At 35.7% G+C, this 15,933-nt stretch overlaps 1 protein-coding gene across 1 annotated transcript; it reads left to right on the top strand.

Moving 5' to 3' along the window:
• Positions 1 to 1,199: 1,199 nt before the first annotated feature.
• On the top strand, positions 1,200 to 7,359 carry LOC123421543 (30S ribosomal protein S18, chloroplastic). The gene has a single exon (XM_045107559.1). The coding sequence runs from the start codon at positions 1,259 to 1,261 to the stop codon at positions 1,769 to 1,771; it is 513 nt and encodes a 170-aa protein (XP_044963494.1). The 5' UTR covers positions 1,200 to 1,258; the 3' UTR covers positions 1,772 to 7,359.
• Positions 7,360 to 15,933: the final 8,574 nt, after the last annotated feature.

Here is a 15,933-nt window from a genome sequence, read left to right as displayed (position 1 = left end):
CATATAATTAAGGAATTATATACAGCTAAAATCCAATAGAATTTCGCCTATAAAAGAAAGATTACTTTTCCTTGATAATATATAGGAAGAAGGGGTCATCTTTTTATTTTTTAGGGATAGGACAATTTCGGAAAATTTCGTCGATTATGGTTCAGTTTATATATAGCATAAGTTTATGATCATATATGTATTCCAACAAGGAAGGAGGATTTTCAATGCGGGATATAAAAACATATCTCTGTAGCACCCGTGCTAAGTACTCTATGGTTTGGTGCTTTAGCAGGTTTATTGATAGAAATTAATCGTTTATTCCCGGATGCTTTGTCATTCCCTTTTTTTTAATTCTAGTTATTGCTATGGGAGGGATAGATTTCTTCGTGATATGACAAAATTTTATCTTATCCTTTTCAATCTTTTTTTAGTATCGGAAGGAAAAAGAAAGAAAAGATGGATTGGGTTGAACCTCAGAGTCATTAAAAATTTGGTAAACCCTATTTTTAAAAATAGAAATTCAATTTAAAGGGGTACCCAAGCTAAATCAGGCCTCAGAAATCAGAGCATAGAAAAAGGCGGGGCTGACTAATTAAATGAAAGGATTTCGAACCAAAATCTTTGCTAATTCGACAAGGATTGTATTCTTTAATTATTTCTCTATTTTTTATTACTTAATTTAAGAATAAAAAAAAATTATTCTAATGAATTTTATTCTTCTTCTTCGGATTCAAAATAGAAGAATAAAAGAATAAGTAGAAGAATTAAATTAAGTCAATCCAAAAGGAAAAGGAGGTTCATGGCCAAGGGAAAAGATGTTAGAATCAGAGTTATTTTGGAATGCATCAGTTGTGTTCGAAAAGGTGCCAATGAGGAATCGACGGGGATTTCTAGATATAGTACTCAAAAGAATCGCCACAATACACCCGGACAATTAGAATTCAAAAAATTTTGTCGTTATTGTCGCAAGCATACGACTCATCACGAAATAAAGAAATAGGAACATCGTGTATTCGATCTTTCCAAACAACAGAAAGAGTAAGAACTTCATATTTTATATATAAATAAAACATAGTATAGAATACAAAATACAAATCAACTCATCTGATTTCCGGTCGATATTATTTCATATGTATAGAGGGTATTCATATACTATAAATATGAATCAAATAAGATATGGATCAAAGAAAAACTACTTCTTCTGGATCCTAAATTAATAAAATAAAGAAGTGCATTTTCCAATTTTAAATTAAATAAGGAATAAATCATGTATACATCTAAACAACCTTTTCTTAAATCTAAGCAACCCTTTAGTAAATCCAAGCAAACTTTTAATAAATCCAAGCAACCCTTTCGTAAATCCAAGCAAACTTTTCGTAAATTCAAACAACCTTTTCGTAAATCTAAACAACCTTTTCGTAGGCGTCCCCGGATTGGCCCGGGAGATCGAATTGATTATAGAAACATGAGTTTAATTAATAGATTTATTAGTGAACAAGGAAAAATATTATCGAGACGAATAAATAGATTAACCTTGAAACAACAACGATTAATTACTCTTGCTATAAAACAGGCTCGTATTTTATCTTTTTTACCGTTTCGTAACTATGAGAACGAAAAACAATTTCAAGCCCAGTCAATTTCAATAATTACAGGTTCTAGACCCAGAAAAAATAGACATATTCCTCAATTAACGCAAAAGTACAATTCCAATCGAAACTTAAGAAACTACAACCAAAATTTAAGAAACAACAACCGGAACTTAAGTTCCGATTGTTGATGTTTTATTCGAATTCGCAAGGGCCAGACCTATATATATTATAAAGAAAGTAATCCAGCTCGTCGATTCCTACCACTTAATCTTAATTTATTGTATCTTCCCGGAGTTCCCTCTCCGGGAATTCATCTTTTATTATTCCAGTATATTACTTTATTTATACCTTTAATTGATGATCTTTATTTTATTGGAAATCGTGTAAAGATTATTTGGATTTGATACAGCTACTTGTGCAAGCATTTTACGATTAAGAATCAATTTCTTCTTGTACAGGTTGTGTATTAATTTACTATAACTATCGAATACTTTATATACCCGCGTTGCTGCGTTTATCCGAGTGATCCACAAACGACGAAAATCCCTCTTTTGCCTACCTCTATCTCGATGAGAGGAAACAAAAGCTCTTTTTACTTGTTGGGTAATCATTCGATTAAGTCTTAAATGAGCCCCTCTAAAGTTTGAGGCAAATGAACGCATTTTTGTTCGTCGTCTCCGGGCTATATATCCTCGCGGAACTCTGGTCATTGAATCAAATTAACCTTAATGAATAACTAATGATTTCTCTTCTTTTAGCCACCCTTTTTCTCATTAATAACAAAACTAATTATTCCGATATATAAAATATTAATTCCAATGGCTTTTGCTATAGTAACCTTCCCAACCACGATTTTTTATTCCACTCCGTTCAGTTATTTCTATACGAAATAACAAATTCATTCTAAATAATACTAAAAAAAATAGTGGGTTCCATCGTTTCTATGGTTCCCTTTTAAACGGTGAGGCCCTCTCTATACACCGGAGCCCTTTCTTTCATCAAAAAGTATTACGAACTTGTATAGTTCACATTCTTTGGCTCTACCTATCCATTATAGAGTAAATAGCTCTTTTCACAATAAGAGTTATCCATACAGTGACGGTATTTAATTATGAAAGTTGGCTAAGTAGCTGACCCTGTTAGTCCGTTCTTTATAAGATAAAAGAGCATAAGCCTTTTTCTTTTTATTACTATTTCCTCCGCTTAATGGATAACCATTTGCTACCAATGGGAGAATTGCTTCTTATTTCCAAATTTAGATAATTCGATTTGCACCAAAGGAAACCAGAAATTCCATATACCATAGAAATCTAGGATAGAGAAGCTATATCCTATTCATTGGTACTAATCAGGGATACTTCAAATTTTTTTTATATTTGTTTGAAGTCATGATCTGAACGAGTCGCACATACACCCTAGCACATGTTCCTCGACGCTGAGGGCATCCTTTAAGCGCAGCCGTTTTTCTAGCATTTCGTATTGGCTGTCTTGCGTTTCTAATAAGTTGTTTAACCGTTGGCATGTTGTATGTATATAGAAAAAAATGGATTGGTTTAGATCCATCTTAACCTGATGATTGCTCATCATGAAGTCTTTCTATTTTCTATTAAATCGAGGAAAACACGAATTTAGCTGTGAAATAACTTTACAAGAAATCCGGACACTACCAATCCTTAAACATTTCCGGAAACCACACTGGATCAGTATCGCAGTGCTTGTCAATCATTTCATCCCCTACAATATCGACAAGTCCATAAGCTTTGGCTTCGTCTGCTGACATAAAAACATCCCTTTCCATGTCTTCGGATACAACCCAAAAAGGCTTGCCTGTTCTTAGTGCATAAACCCTTGTGATCATTTCGCGAACTTTGTGTAACTCTTCTACTTCTAGTAAAAATTCTGGTGTCCTTGCCCGATAATAAGCACTAGCAGGTTGGTGAAGCATAATCCTCGCGTGAGGGAATGCTATACGCTTGGCGGGTTCTCCTCCAAGCAGAATGAAGGACGCCATGGACGCGGCTATTCCGAGGCATATTGTATATATATCTGGTGTCACCGTTTGCATCGTATCAAAAATAGCCATTCCTGAGATTAGCCAACCGCCTGGGGAGTTTATAAACAAAAAAATATCACTAATTCCATCTTCTATACTCAGATATACCATGAGACCTGTAATATGATTCGTGATCTCGCAACGAATCTCTTGACCTAAAAAAAGTGTCCTTTCTCGATACATAACATTGTATAAGTCAACCCAAGTCGCTTCTTCATCTCCAGGAATCCGGTAAGGTACTTTTGGAACACCAATGGGCATATTAGATTAATATTATTAAATTTAAGTAAGAAACACTTTAATATGGAAACGTAAGAATGGAACAGAAAGAAAGAATCTGCAGTTTATTGTCTTAATTTTTATTCTTATTCTATTCTATTTTATTCTTATTCTATTCTATATGAATACTATAGATTCTATTAATACATAGATGGAAAGGTTATACATATAAGAAAGGTAAGACAGATTGAATAAAGAAAAAGGAATGGGTGATTCGAATGCTAAACAAAGAGGGGTAGCGATCTATTCTTCGTTTTTTCCAAATTGGCCAAGTTACCCATTGCATATTGGCACTTATCGAGTATAGAATAGATCTGCTTCTCTTTCTTCTTATGAACAGAATTGGCTTCTTATTTTTAATGGAATGAAATAAATATTCGCGCTTTCTGACACAGAATCCCCTAGAAGGGTTAGGTACAATGGATAATCTTTTTCAATGCGATAAAATAAAGCGACATCGTGTCTATTTTTCTTTGCTAAAGGGGTATTTCCATGGGTTTGCCTTGGTATCGTGTTCATACTGTCGTATTGAATGATCCGGGTCGATTGCTTGCGGTGCATATAATGCACACAGCTCTAGTTTCTGGTTGGGCTGGCTCAATGGCTTTATACGAATTAGCAGTTTTTGATCCCTCTGATCCTGTTCTGGATCCAATGTGGAGACAAGGTATGTTCGTAATTCCCTTCATGACTCGTTTAGGAATAACGGATTCGTGGGGTGGTTGGAGTATTTCAGGAGGAACTGTAACAAATCCGGGTATTTGGAGTTATGAAGGTGTGGCAGCTACGCATATTGTGTTTTCTGGCTTGTGTTTCTTGGCAGCGATCTGGCATTGGGTATATTGGGACCTAGAAATATTCTCTGATGAGCGGACGGGAAAACCCTCTTTGGATTTGCCCAAGATCTTTGGAATTCATTTATTTCTTGCAGGGGTGGCTTGCTTTGGCTTTGGGGCATTTCATGTAACGGGTTTGTATGGTCCTGGGATATGGGTATCCGATCCTTATGGACTAACTGGAAAAGTACAAGCTGTAAATCCAGCGTGGGGTGCAGAAGGTTTTGATCCTTTTGTTCCGGGGGGAATAGCTTCTCATCATATTGCTGCGGGTACATTGGGTATATTAGCGGGCTTATTCCATCTTAGTGTCCGTCCGCCTCAACGTCTATATAAAGGATTACGTATGGGCAATATTGAAACTGTACTTTCCAGTAGTATCGCTGCTGTTTTTTTTGCAGCTTTCGTAGTTGCTGGAACTATGTGGTATGGGTCAGCAACGACCCCAATCGAATTATTTGGGCCTACTCGTTATCAGTGGGATCAGGGATACTTTCAGCAAGAAATATATCGAAGAGTTAGCAATGGTTTAGCCGAAAATCTTAGTTTATCAGAAGCTTGGTCTAAAATTCCCGAAAAATTAGCCTTTTATGATTATATTGGTAATAATCCGGCAAAAGGGGGATTATTCAGAGCGGGCTCAATGGACAATGGGGATGGAATAGCTGTTGGATGGTTAGGACATCCCGTCTTTAGAGATAAAGAAGGACGTGAGCTTTTTGTACGCCGTATGCCTACTTTTTTTGAAACATTTCCGGTTGTTTTGGTAGATGAGGAGGGAATTGTTAGAGCGGACGTTCCTTTTAGAAGAGCAGAATCCAAATATAGTGTTGAACAAGTAGGCGTAACGGTGGAGTTCTATGGTGGCGAACTTAATGGAGTAAATTATTCTGATCCTGCTACTGTAAAAAAATATGCGAGGCGTTCTCAATTAGGGGAAATTTTTGAATTAGACCGGGCTACTTTGAAATCCGATGGTGTTTTTCGCAGCAGTCCAAGGGGTTGGTTCACTTTTGGTCATGCTACCTTTGCTTTGCTCTTCTTTTTCGGACACATTTGGCATGGCGCTAGAACATTGTTCCGAGATGTTTTTGCTGGTATTGATCCAGATTTGGATGCTCAAGTGGAATTTGGAACATTCCAAAAAGTGGGAGATCCAACTACAAAGAAACAGGCAGTCTGATACACATTGTTATGGTATCTTTCACCTCTCTTTTTTGATTTGACATCTCCCATCCTTTCTTTGACTCTTTTTCTTTCTTTATATGGGAAATTCTCCCAAATGACAAATGAATAGGTGTGGAAGTTATAATTGTAAATAAACCACGATCGAATCTATGGAAGCATTGGTTTATACGTTCCTTTTAGTTTCGACTTTAGGGATAATTTTTTTCGCTATCTTCTTCCGAGAACCACCTAAGGTTCCACCAACTCCAACTAAAAGAATAAAATAATTTCATTTAAGTAAGAAGTCTCCCAGATAGGGGGACTTCTTACTTAAATTAGTCTCCGTGTTCTTCGAATGGATCTCTTAATTGTTGAGAGGGTTGCCCAAACGCGGTATATAAGGCATACCCAGTAAAGCTTACAAGTAAACCAGATATGGAGATGGCGACTAAAGTTGCTGTTTCCATTTTTATAGAATTTCAAGATTACAATGGATCTACGAAAAGATCGTGTATTTACAACTACAACGGAATAGTATACAAAGTCAACACCAATGATTAAATATAATTTATGGCTACACAAACCGTTGAAGATAGTTCTAAACCTAGGCCAAAACGAACTGGTGCAGGTAGTTTACTGAAACCCTTGAATTCGGAATATGGGAAAGTCGCCCCGGGTTGGGGGACTACTCCTTTTATGGGGGTCGCAATGGCTTTATTCGCTATATTCCTATCTATCATTTTAGAAATTTATAATTCTTCCATTTTACTGGATGGAATTTTAACCAATTAGGTTTCTACTAACTAAAACTAGGAAGTCAGAGTTTTTCCATCCAAAAAAGCCTTTCTAGTTTAAGCTCTACATTTCTAGATATTATGGTAGTTCGACCGCGGAATTTTTTTGTTTCGGTATCTCTGGAATATGAGTGTGTGACTTGTTAGAATTGATCCTATTGATAATACATAGAAAGGGCCTGTTATCTCTATCAAGATGATTCTAATTCGTCAGATATTATTTATTCTAGTATCTGGAACACGAAATAGATAGAGTGGATCAAAAAAAATGGAACTATGATTCATACTCACTATTAAGACCTCGCAACCAGACTGAAAAATTCAAGTAGTTCTTAAATAAAAATAAAAAAGAAATTTTCTTCCTTACAATTTTGTTTGCCCAAAAGACAACTTTTTTTCTATCGATTTTGTCGAGTCATTACACTGATTCAATTTCAATAAATGATTATCAAGCGGTTCTTATTCGAAGAACCCTTGCCTTTTGTTTAGCTTGAGACTAAATCATCGTGGCTCTAGTATGAATCTAAGGTTTTAATTGAACTGATTCATAGGATCACAACAAGATAATTTCTATATTACGCATAAAAAAAAATCCAAAATAGGGAAGAGAAAAGTCAAGAAGCCTCTAATGACCAACATAAGGGAAAGGAAGAAAGAAAGACGCGCCAACTTGAGATTTTTTGGCATTATCATCACAAAGAAGATATTCCGGATTTTTTTTATTTGCTATCTTCAAGGCAAATCGACCCGATTCAGTGGCTGATGAAGTTTTGAACCTTTTTTCTAATATTCGTTGAAAATTTGTGTGTTTCTGCTTGAGCCGTACGAGATGAAATTTTCATATACGGCTCTTAGAGGGGGGCGTGGGTTAGTTACCTATCTCAATAAAGTATATGATTGGTTTGAGGAACGTCTTGAGATTCAGGCAATTGCGGATGATATAACTAGTAAATATGTTCCTCCCCATGTCAACATATTTTATTGTTTAGGGGGAATTACACTTACTTGTTTTCTAGTACAAGTCGCTACCGGTTTTGCTATGACTTTTTACTACCGACCAACCGTTACAGAGGCTTTTTCCTCGGTTCAATACATAATGACCGAGGCCAACTTTGGTTGGTTAATCCGATCAGTTCATCGATGGTCAGCAAGTATGATGGTTTTAATGATGATCCTGCATGTATTTCGTGTGTATCTCACAGGGGGATTTAAAAAACCCCGTGAATTAACTTGGGTGACAGGTGTGGTTTTGGCTGTTTTGACTGCATCATTTGGTGTAACTGGTTATTCTTTGCCTTGGGATCAAATTGGCTATTGGGCAGTCAAAATTGTGACAGGTGTACCTGACGCCATTCCGGTAATAGGATCGCCTTTAGTGGAGTTATTACGCGGAAGTGCTAGTGTGGGCCAATCCACTTTGACTCGTTTTTATAGTTTACATACCTTTGTACTGCCTCTGCTTACTGCCGTATTTATGTTAATGCACTTTCCAATGATACGTAAGCAAGGTATTTCGGGTCCTTTATAGGGAAGGCATATCATAGAGAATTCTAATTCTCATATATCATATCGGGTAGGTTGTGGTATTTCATTGCTACAAGCATGGGTTATTGTAAAATAACACATGTCATTTGGATACTTCTCTTCAACTCCGAAGTATTTTTATACGATACAAATAGTTGAAGTTAATTTTACGAAAGAAAAAAGGCGGATTATGGGAGTGTGTGACTTGAATTATTGATTTGGCCATGCAGATAAAGAATTGGATCTGCCACATTAGAATTCACAACCAAAGGTGTCTCCGCATCCAATCAACATGTAAGTCCCCTACCTAGGAAGGATAGGCTGGTTCACTTGAGGAGAATATCTTCTATGATCATACCGCAACCATGTCATCCATGAACAGGCTCCGTAAGATCCCATAGAGTGGAAATGGAATCAGTCATGTGACATGATCCAATTCTCTATTTATTACACTTACCTTTTTATTATAGTATGGAAATGCATTCATTTTCTTTGCATCGATTGTGATCCGCAATACTATCGGAGTAAAAGAAGGGATCTAAGGAAGAATGTAGGCTAAACTTTTTGATTTTTTATTAGTAACAAGTAAATATTTTGTTTGGAGGTAAGAAACTTGCGATATTGAGGGGATAAATACCAACTAATCAAGAGACATGAGACAATCCACAAAGCAATTGATCATGATCAAATTTGTAAGCCCACTTGGATATTGAGCATTTACCCATAAGAATAGGATTATTTTCAATGAGTAGTGGTAGGTGCAACTTTGGAAAAGAGAATCTGATAAAGCTTTTTTTGTCTAGAGTCATTGAGTCATTATATACCTTAATTCTATTAAGGATCTTCCGCGGTCTTATTTCTTTCACTCTTGCTCGAGCCGGATGATGATAAATTCTCATGTCCGGTTCCTTTGGGGGATGGATCCTAAAGAGTTCACCTATCCCAATAACAAAGAAACCAGACTTAAATGATCCTGTATTAAGAGCTAAATTAGCTAAAGGGATGGGACATAATTATTACGGGGAACCCGCATGGCCCAACGATCTTTTATATATTTTTCCAGTAGTAATTCTAGGTACTATTGCATGTAATGTAGGTTTAGCGGTTCTCGAGCCATCAATGATTGGTGAACCGGCAGACCCGTTTGCAACTCCTTTGGAAATATTACCCGAGTGGTACTTCTTTCCCGTGTTTCAAATACTCCGTACGGTACCCAATAAGTTATTGGGCGTTCTCTTAATGGTTTCTGTGCCAACAGGCTTATTGACAGTACCTTTTCTAGAGAATGTCAATAAATTCCAAAATCCATTTCGCCGCCCAGTAGCTACGACCGTTTTTTTAATCGGTACTGTAGTAGCTCTTTGGTTAGGTATTGGAGCAACACTACCCATTGATAAATCGTTAACTTTAGGTCTTTTTTAGATTTTTTTTGATTCATTCAACCATGAAGTACCATAGGTATCTAGGAAATAGTTACTTCCAAGTAGAATCTTCCCTAGATACCTAAAATCCATTTTATTATTTTATTATGATCCATTTCGCGAAAATATAGATTGTACCAAAGATGCAAAATTGTTTTCTTTTTTCTTTTTATTCTATTCTAACTCGAAAAAGAAGAAGAAAAAAAATTGCAATGGATTTAAAACGAGAGTTTATTCTTAAGTAAATCAATTGGGAGATGCTTCTCTAGAGTGTCCCATATATGTTTTCTATCTTCCATACGAAAACTGTCAATTCTCATAAGATCTTCTTCAGTCTTACTCAAAAGGTCCAATAGTGTATGTATATTGGCCCTTTTTAGACAATTATATGTTCTAGAAGTTAATTCTAATTGATCAATAAAAATACAATTCAATGGAATTCCTTTTTTGTTTTTCTTTAGATTAGTTAATCTTTTTTGAAAAGTAAAAAGGGGTGGAGTAAACCTGTTTTTATTTTCTTCGAAACTAGTGCCCTCTTCCTCGGCGTGTAGAAAAGGAAGAAATAAATCAATCAAATTACGAGAAGCCTCATAAAGCGCTTCCTTAGGGGTTAAACTTCCATTAGTCCATATTTCTAGAAAAAGTATCTCGTGTTTTTCATTTCCATTCCCACAAGAAAAAATACTATAATTCACATTTCGAACAGGCATGGATACAGCATCTATAGGATAACTTCCATCTTGATAGTTCTTTCTGAGTTCTGTCTGATATCCACGATCTCTCTTGATCTGTAAATCAATACAGAAATCAATGGGCTCTGTCAAGTTAGCTATAGGTTGTGCCGTATCAACGGTTTCTACGGAAGGCGGTAAGATGATATCTTGAGCAGTTATGTATCTAGGACCTTTGACGCAAATTGATGCGTCTCTAACTCCATAGAGATTACTTCTCAATACAATTTCTTTCAAATTTAGTAAAATTTCTTGTACGGATTCTTCAATACCTGCTATTGTAGAATATTCGTGTGGCACGCTCCCAAATTTTGCACGTGTGATACATGTTCCTTCTATTTCGCCAAGTAAAGCTCTTCGCAAGGCAATACCAACGGTGTCCGCTTGACCTTTTCTAAGCGGGGACAGAATGAAACGACCATAATAAAGACGCTTACTATCTACTCTTGATTCAACACACTTCCACTGTAGTGTTTGAGTGGATCCTGCTACCTCCTCTCGAACCATAATAGACTAGTATTATTATTTTATCATTGAATCGTTTATTTCTCTTGAAAGTTGAAAGCGGGTTAATTCTTTTACAGACGTCTTTTTTTAGGTGGTCGACATCCATTATGCGGCATAGGTGTTACATCGCGTATACAACTTAATCGCACACCACTTTTAGCAATGGCTCGTAATGCGGCATCTCTTCCACTACCAGCGCCCTTTACCATAACTTCTGCTCGTTGCAAACCTACTGTACGAATAGCATCTACTGCTGTTCTTTGACCAGCATAGGGTGATGCTTTTCTTGAGCTTTTGAATCCACAAGTACCGGCCGAGGACCAGAAAACCACCCGACCTTGTGGGTCTGTAACAGTTATAATGGTATTGTTGAAACTAGCTTGAACATGAATAACCCCTTTTGTTATTCTACGTGCACTCTTCCGTAAACTAAAACGTGCATTCCTACGTAAACCAATACGCACTTTCTTACGTGAACCAATTTTTGGTATAGCTTTTGCCATATTTTATTATCTCATAAATATGAGTTAGAAATAAAAAAAAAGATACAAAGATATCCGTTTCAGGGTAAAATACACCCTTTACTTTAATTATTTGAAATTATTTTATTTGGAATTGGAACATTTCCGCGGGTACTTTTTTTTTACTTTTTAGACAGTAAAGTTCTTTTTCGAAAGATTACCCCTGTCTTTGTTTATGCTTCGGATTAGAGCAAATCACTCTAATTCGTCCACGCCTACGAATCAGTCGACATTTTGTACAAATTTTACGAACGGAAGCTCTTATTTTCATATTTCCGTATCCTTTTTTAAACTATGAATCTAATATTTTGGAAAAAAATAAGTCTCTTCGCTTGAATTTTAGAACTTAGAATTTATTACCCTAGAAAAAAAAAAGAAAAACCTAATCCTTTGAATCTTTGGTATTCTTCAAATCTTCGCTATCCTTCAAATCTTCGCTATCCTTCGAGTCTTCGATACGCTTCGAATCCTTATGGGGAAGTCTATAAATTATACGTCCCTTGCTTGAATCATAACGACTTACTTCAATTTTGACCCTATCCCCCATCAGTATTCGTATAGAACTAGACCGGATCTTTCCTGAAATATAGCCTAGGATGATGGTGTCATTCTCTAGCCGAACGCGGAACATTCCATTGGGTAGGGCTTCCGTAACTAAACCTTCAAAAGTAACTTTTGCTTCTCTCGGGTTTTTTTTTTCTCTCCTATTTTTTTTTTCTGTCATATTTTTTTCTCCTATTTTTCCATTTTTATTTTCAAAATAGGAAGGGCGAGGTAGAATTCGAGCACTATAGGCGGGGCGATTACCATATATAACATAAGACTTCTCCCCCAATTCTGTTTAGTCGAGCTTCTCGATCTGTCATTATCCCTCGAGAAGTAGAAAGAATAGCAATTCCCATTCCACCCAAAACTTTAGGAATTCCTTGATAGTTGGTATAAATTCGTAAGCCGGGTCGGCTAATACGCTTTAAAAAAGTTCTTGTTCTATATATTCCTTTTCGAGTCTTTCTCTTTTGATGTCGCAAAGTTGAAACCAAGAAATATCTGTTACGTTCCTGATGTTTCCGAACACTTTCAAGAAAACCCTCTCGTAGAAGTATTTTAACAATGTTTTCGGTAATATTTGTAGATACTACTCGAACTGTTCCTTTTTTATTCATGTCCGCGTTTCTTATAGAAGTTAGTAAATCAGCAATAGTGTCCTTGCCCATAAGACTCTAATTCTAGGTTCCTCCTAATTTTTCTATAATCAACATGTTTTCTTTTTTTTTCTTTTCATTTTGGATTTTAAAACATATACGTAAAACACAATCTACTAATATTAATTCTTTGATCTAAATTTCGCCTACTAGTATTTATAATACTTCAGGAGCTAATGAAACTATTTTGGTAAAATTCAATTCTCTCAATTCCTCGGCAATCGCGCCAAAAACTCGAGTTCCTTTTGGGTTGCCTTTTTGATCAATTATAACCGCAGCATTGTCATCATAGCGGATTATTATACCGTCTTCGCATTTGAATTCTTTACATGTACGTACAATTACAGCTCGAATTACTTCGGATCTTTCTAGAGGCATTTGGGGCAATGCGTCTTTGATTACAGCAACAATAACATCACCAATACGAGCATATCGCTGATTACCAGCAGCTCCTATGACTCGAATACACATCAATTTTCGAGCTCCACTATTGTCTGCTACATTTAAAAGGGTCTGAGGTTGAATCATATTATTTTGATTTCAATTTGTTATTTCAATGCAAAAGGATGAAAGAAATATTGTCTTTCCAGAAAGAAAAACCGGGCATTTTTTTTCTTCCATACCCCTTTTAGGGTTCTATATCTCTAATCGAATAAATTGACTTCGTATGGGCATTTTACTGGCCGCTATGGAGATAGCTGCTCTAGCTACAGTTTCAGATACTCCCCCCATTTCATAAAGTATACGACCTGGTTTAACAACGGCTACCCAATATTCGGGGGACCCCTTTCCCGAGCCCATACGTGTTTCCGTGGGTCTTAGTGTAACCGGTTTGTCGGGAAATATACGTACCCATATTTTTCCACCACGACGTGCATATCGTGTTATTGCTCTTCGTCCTGCTTCTATCTGTCTCGCCGTGATCCAAGCGGGTTCAAGTGCTTGAAGAGCATATCTACCAAAACAAATACGATTGCCTCGGAAGGATTTTCCTTTCATTCTTCCTCTATGTTGTTTGCGAAATCTGGTTCTTTTGGGGTTATAGTCGATGGTTCTCTTTCTTAGTTCCATCTCTACTCCAAAACTGGACATGAGAGTTTCTTCTCATCCAGCTCCTCGCGAATGGAATGAGAAAGCATGTAAATAAATTTCTCTAATTCCATAATATTTAAAAATATTACGGTACGGATAGATACACATTAATAGATAATAGAAAAAGTTAGGTTTTTTTTTTATTTTTATATTGAATTTGTTAAAACAGAAAAATATAATATATAGTCAAAAAAGAAGATCTAGAATATATCCAGATGTGTGTGGATATTTATCTAAATTCTATATTTATAGATAATAATGTAGTCCTTCTAAAAAATATCCTTATTTTTACTCTTATTGAATCGCGGTAAAGTATTCTAATTCAATAAGAATTTCGCGGGCGAATATTTACTCTTTCCTGTCTTATTTGTTAATTTATAAACTTACCAAATAAGACAATTTTTTTGGTTTGTTCCGCCATCCCACCCAATGAAGTGTTAGGATTCTTTTCAATAAAATCCTATGGAATCATAGGTTCTGTCGTTCCCACTGCTTCTCCTTGAATGGTTAGGTCTGAATCCCGCAACGGAGCTTCCAAAAAATTTCTTTCCGAGTTAATTTTCTCAGTTTTATTAACCCGGGCGGCTCTTTATTATTGCTTAAAATTTGTAGTTCTTCTTTCAAGTTACAATTTTTCATTCTCTATTAGTTTTATTATATTGATGCTTTTTCACATTGCCTTTTATGATGTAATTCATAGACCATACACAGTGGAATTCTATATCTTATTTATTTCCTCTTCCTTCTTTCTATCATCCCTCCCTTTATCCACATCCCTTTAGTTTTGCTTCACAACCTAGAATCCCATTTTTTTTTTAGATAAAAAAGTGCAGTTGCTACAACTATATGACACATCTACTCATTTATGATAGAGGTATTTATTCATATAGTGACTGTTTCTTAGTTAGGATCTCGACAATACGAAGCAATAGGTTGGTTATTAGTATTAGTTAATTTTCTATAATTACTAAGTTTTTTTCTTTAAAAAAGAAAAAAAAATAACGAGTCACACACTAAGCATAGCAATTATATTAAATGATTTATCAATTTTCATTAAATCTTATAGAAAGAGGTAGAATTTCTTCTTTTGCAGGGATTTCAGGAAAAAAGTCTCTTGTCATTTTTTATTCTATCAATGGACAGAATTCGAAGACAAGATTAGTTATTCTTCGTCTACGAATATCCAAATTTTTACACCTAATACTCCATAGATAGTTCGAATTGGATAGCAGCAATAATCAATTTTAGCGCGGATTGTTTGGAGGGGAAGTCTGCCCCTTTTAATGGATTCGGCACGTGCAATTTCTTTTCCTCCGAGACGACCCGCAATTTTTACTTTTACTCCCCTTATATCTGCTTTTTTAGTTAATTCAATGGCTTTTTTCATTGCCTTTCGGAATGAAACTCTATTTTTTAATTGGAAAGCTATATATTCTGCAAGAATGTTAGGCTGTCTATAAGGTTCTTTAACTTTTTCGATAGAAATATTAAATCTCTGGTTTACAGAGTTAATTTCCTTTTGTAGATCTTTCTCTAATTCTTCGATTGCTCCTTTTTTCTTTAATAAATTTGGGAATCCAATATGGATTATGACGTGGATCGTATCGATTTCTTTTTGAATTTCTATATGTGTAATTACTTCGGAACTTGAACCTGAGTCCATTTTTCTATTATGTGTAATTACTTCGGAACTTGAGTCTGATTCTATTTTTCTATTCGAGCCCTTTTTCCTATTCTTTTGTATATAGTTCTTGATACAATCCCTTATTTTTTTATCTTCCTGTAGACCTTCAGAATAATTTTTTGGTTGTGCGAACCAAAAGGAATGGTGTTTTTGGGTTGTACCAAGTCTGAAACCGAGTGGATTTATTTTTTGTCCCATATTTTTCTATTCTATATTTTTTTTTACTGGGAATCGAAATCTTAGATGGATCTAAAGGTTATTTAGATTTCTTTACTATATTTAGTACAATTGTTATATGACACATGCTTTTTTTTATAGGGAAACTACGTCCTCGAGCTCGAGGTCTGAATTTCTTCATAATAGTACTCCTACTGACTTCGGCTTTAGTAATGAATAAATTCGCTTTGTCGAAATCCCTATAATGAGTTGCATTTGCGGCTGCCGAATAAACCAACTTTAAGATGGGATAAGATGCTCGATAGGGCATGAGGTTCAGTATCATAACAGTTTCCTCGTAGTAACGCCACCGAATCTCGTCA

This window comes from Hordeum vulgare, unplaced genomic scaffold, assembly GCF_904849725.1.
Source record: "Hordeum vulgare subsp. vulgare unplaced genomic scaffold, MorexV3_pseudomolecules_assembly, whole genome shotgun sequence".
Taxonomy (NCBI): Eukaryota; Viridiplantae; Streptophyta; class Magnoliopsida; order Poales; family Poaceae; genus Hordeum; species Hordeum vulgare.
Note: the sequence above shows the minus strand (reverse complement) of the source record. Positions and strands in the feature narration are given on the sequence as shown.

Bases quoted from the DNA above. Each gene is read 5' to 3' on its own strand.
- LOC123421543 (XM_045107559.1), top strand. From the start codon at position 1,259: ATGTATACATCTAAACAACCTTTTCTTAAATCTAAGCAACCCTTTAGT.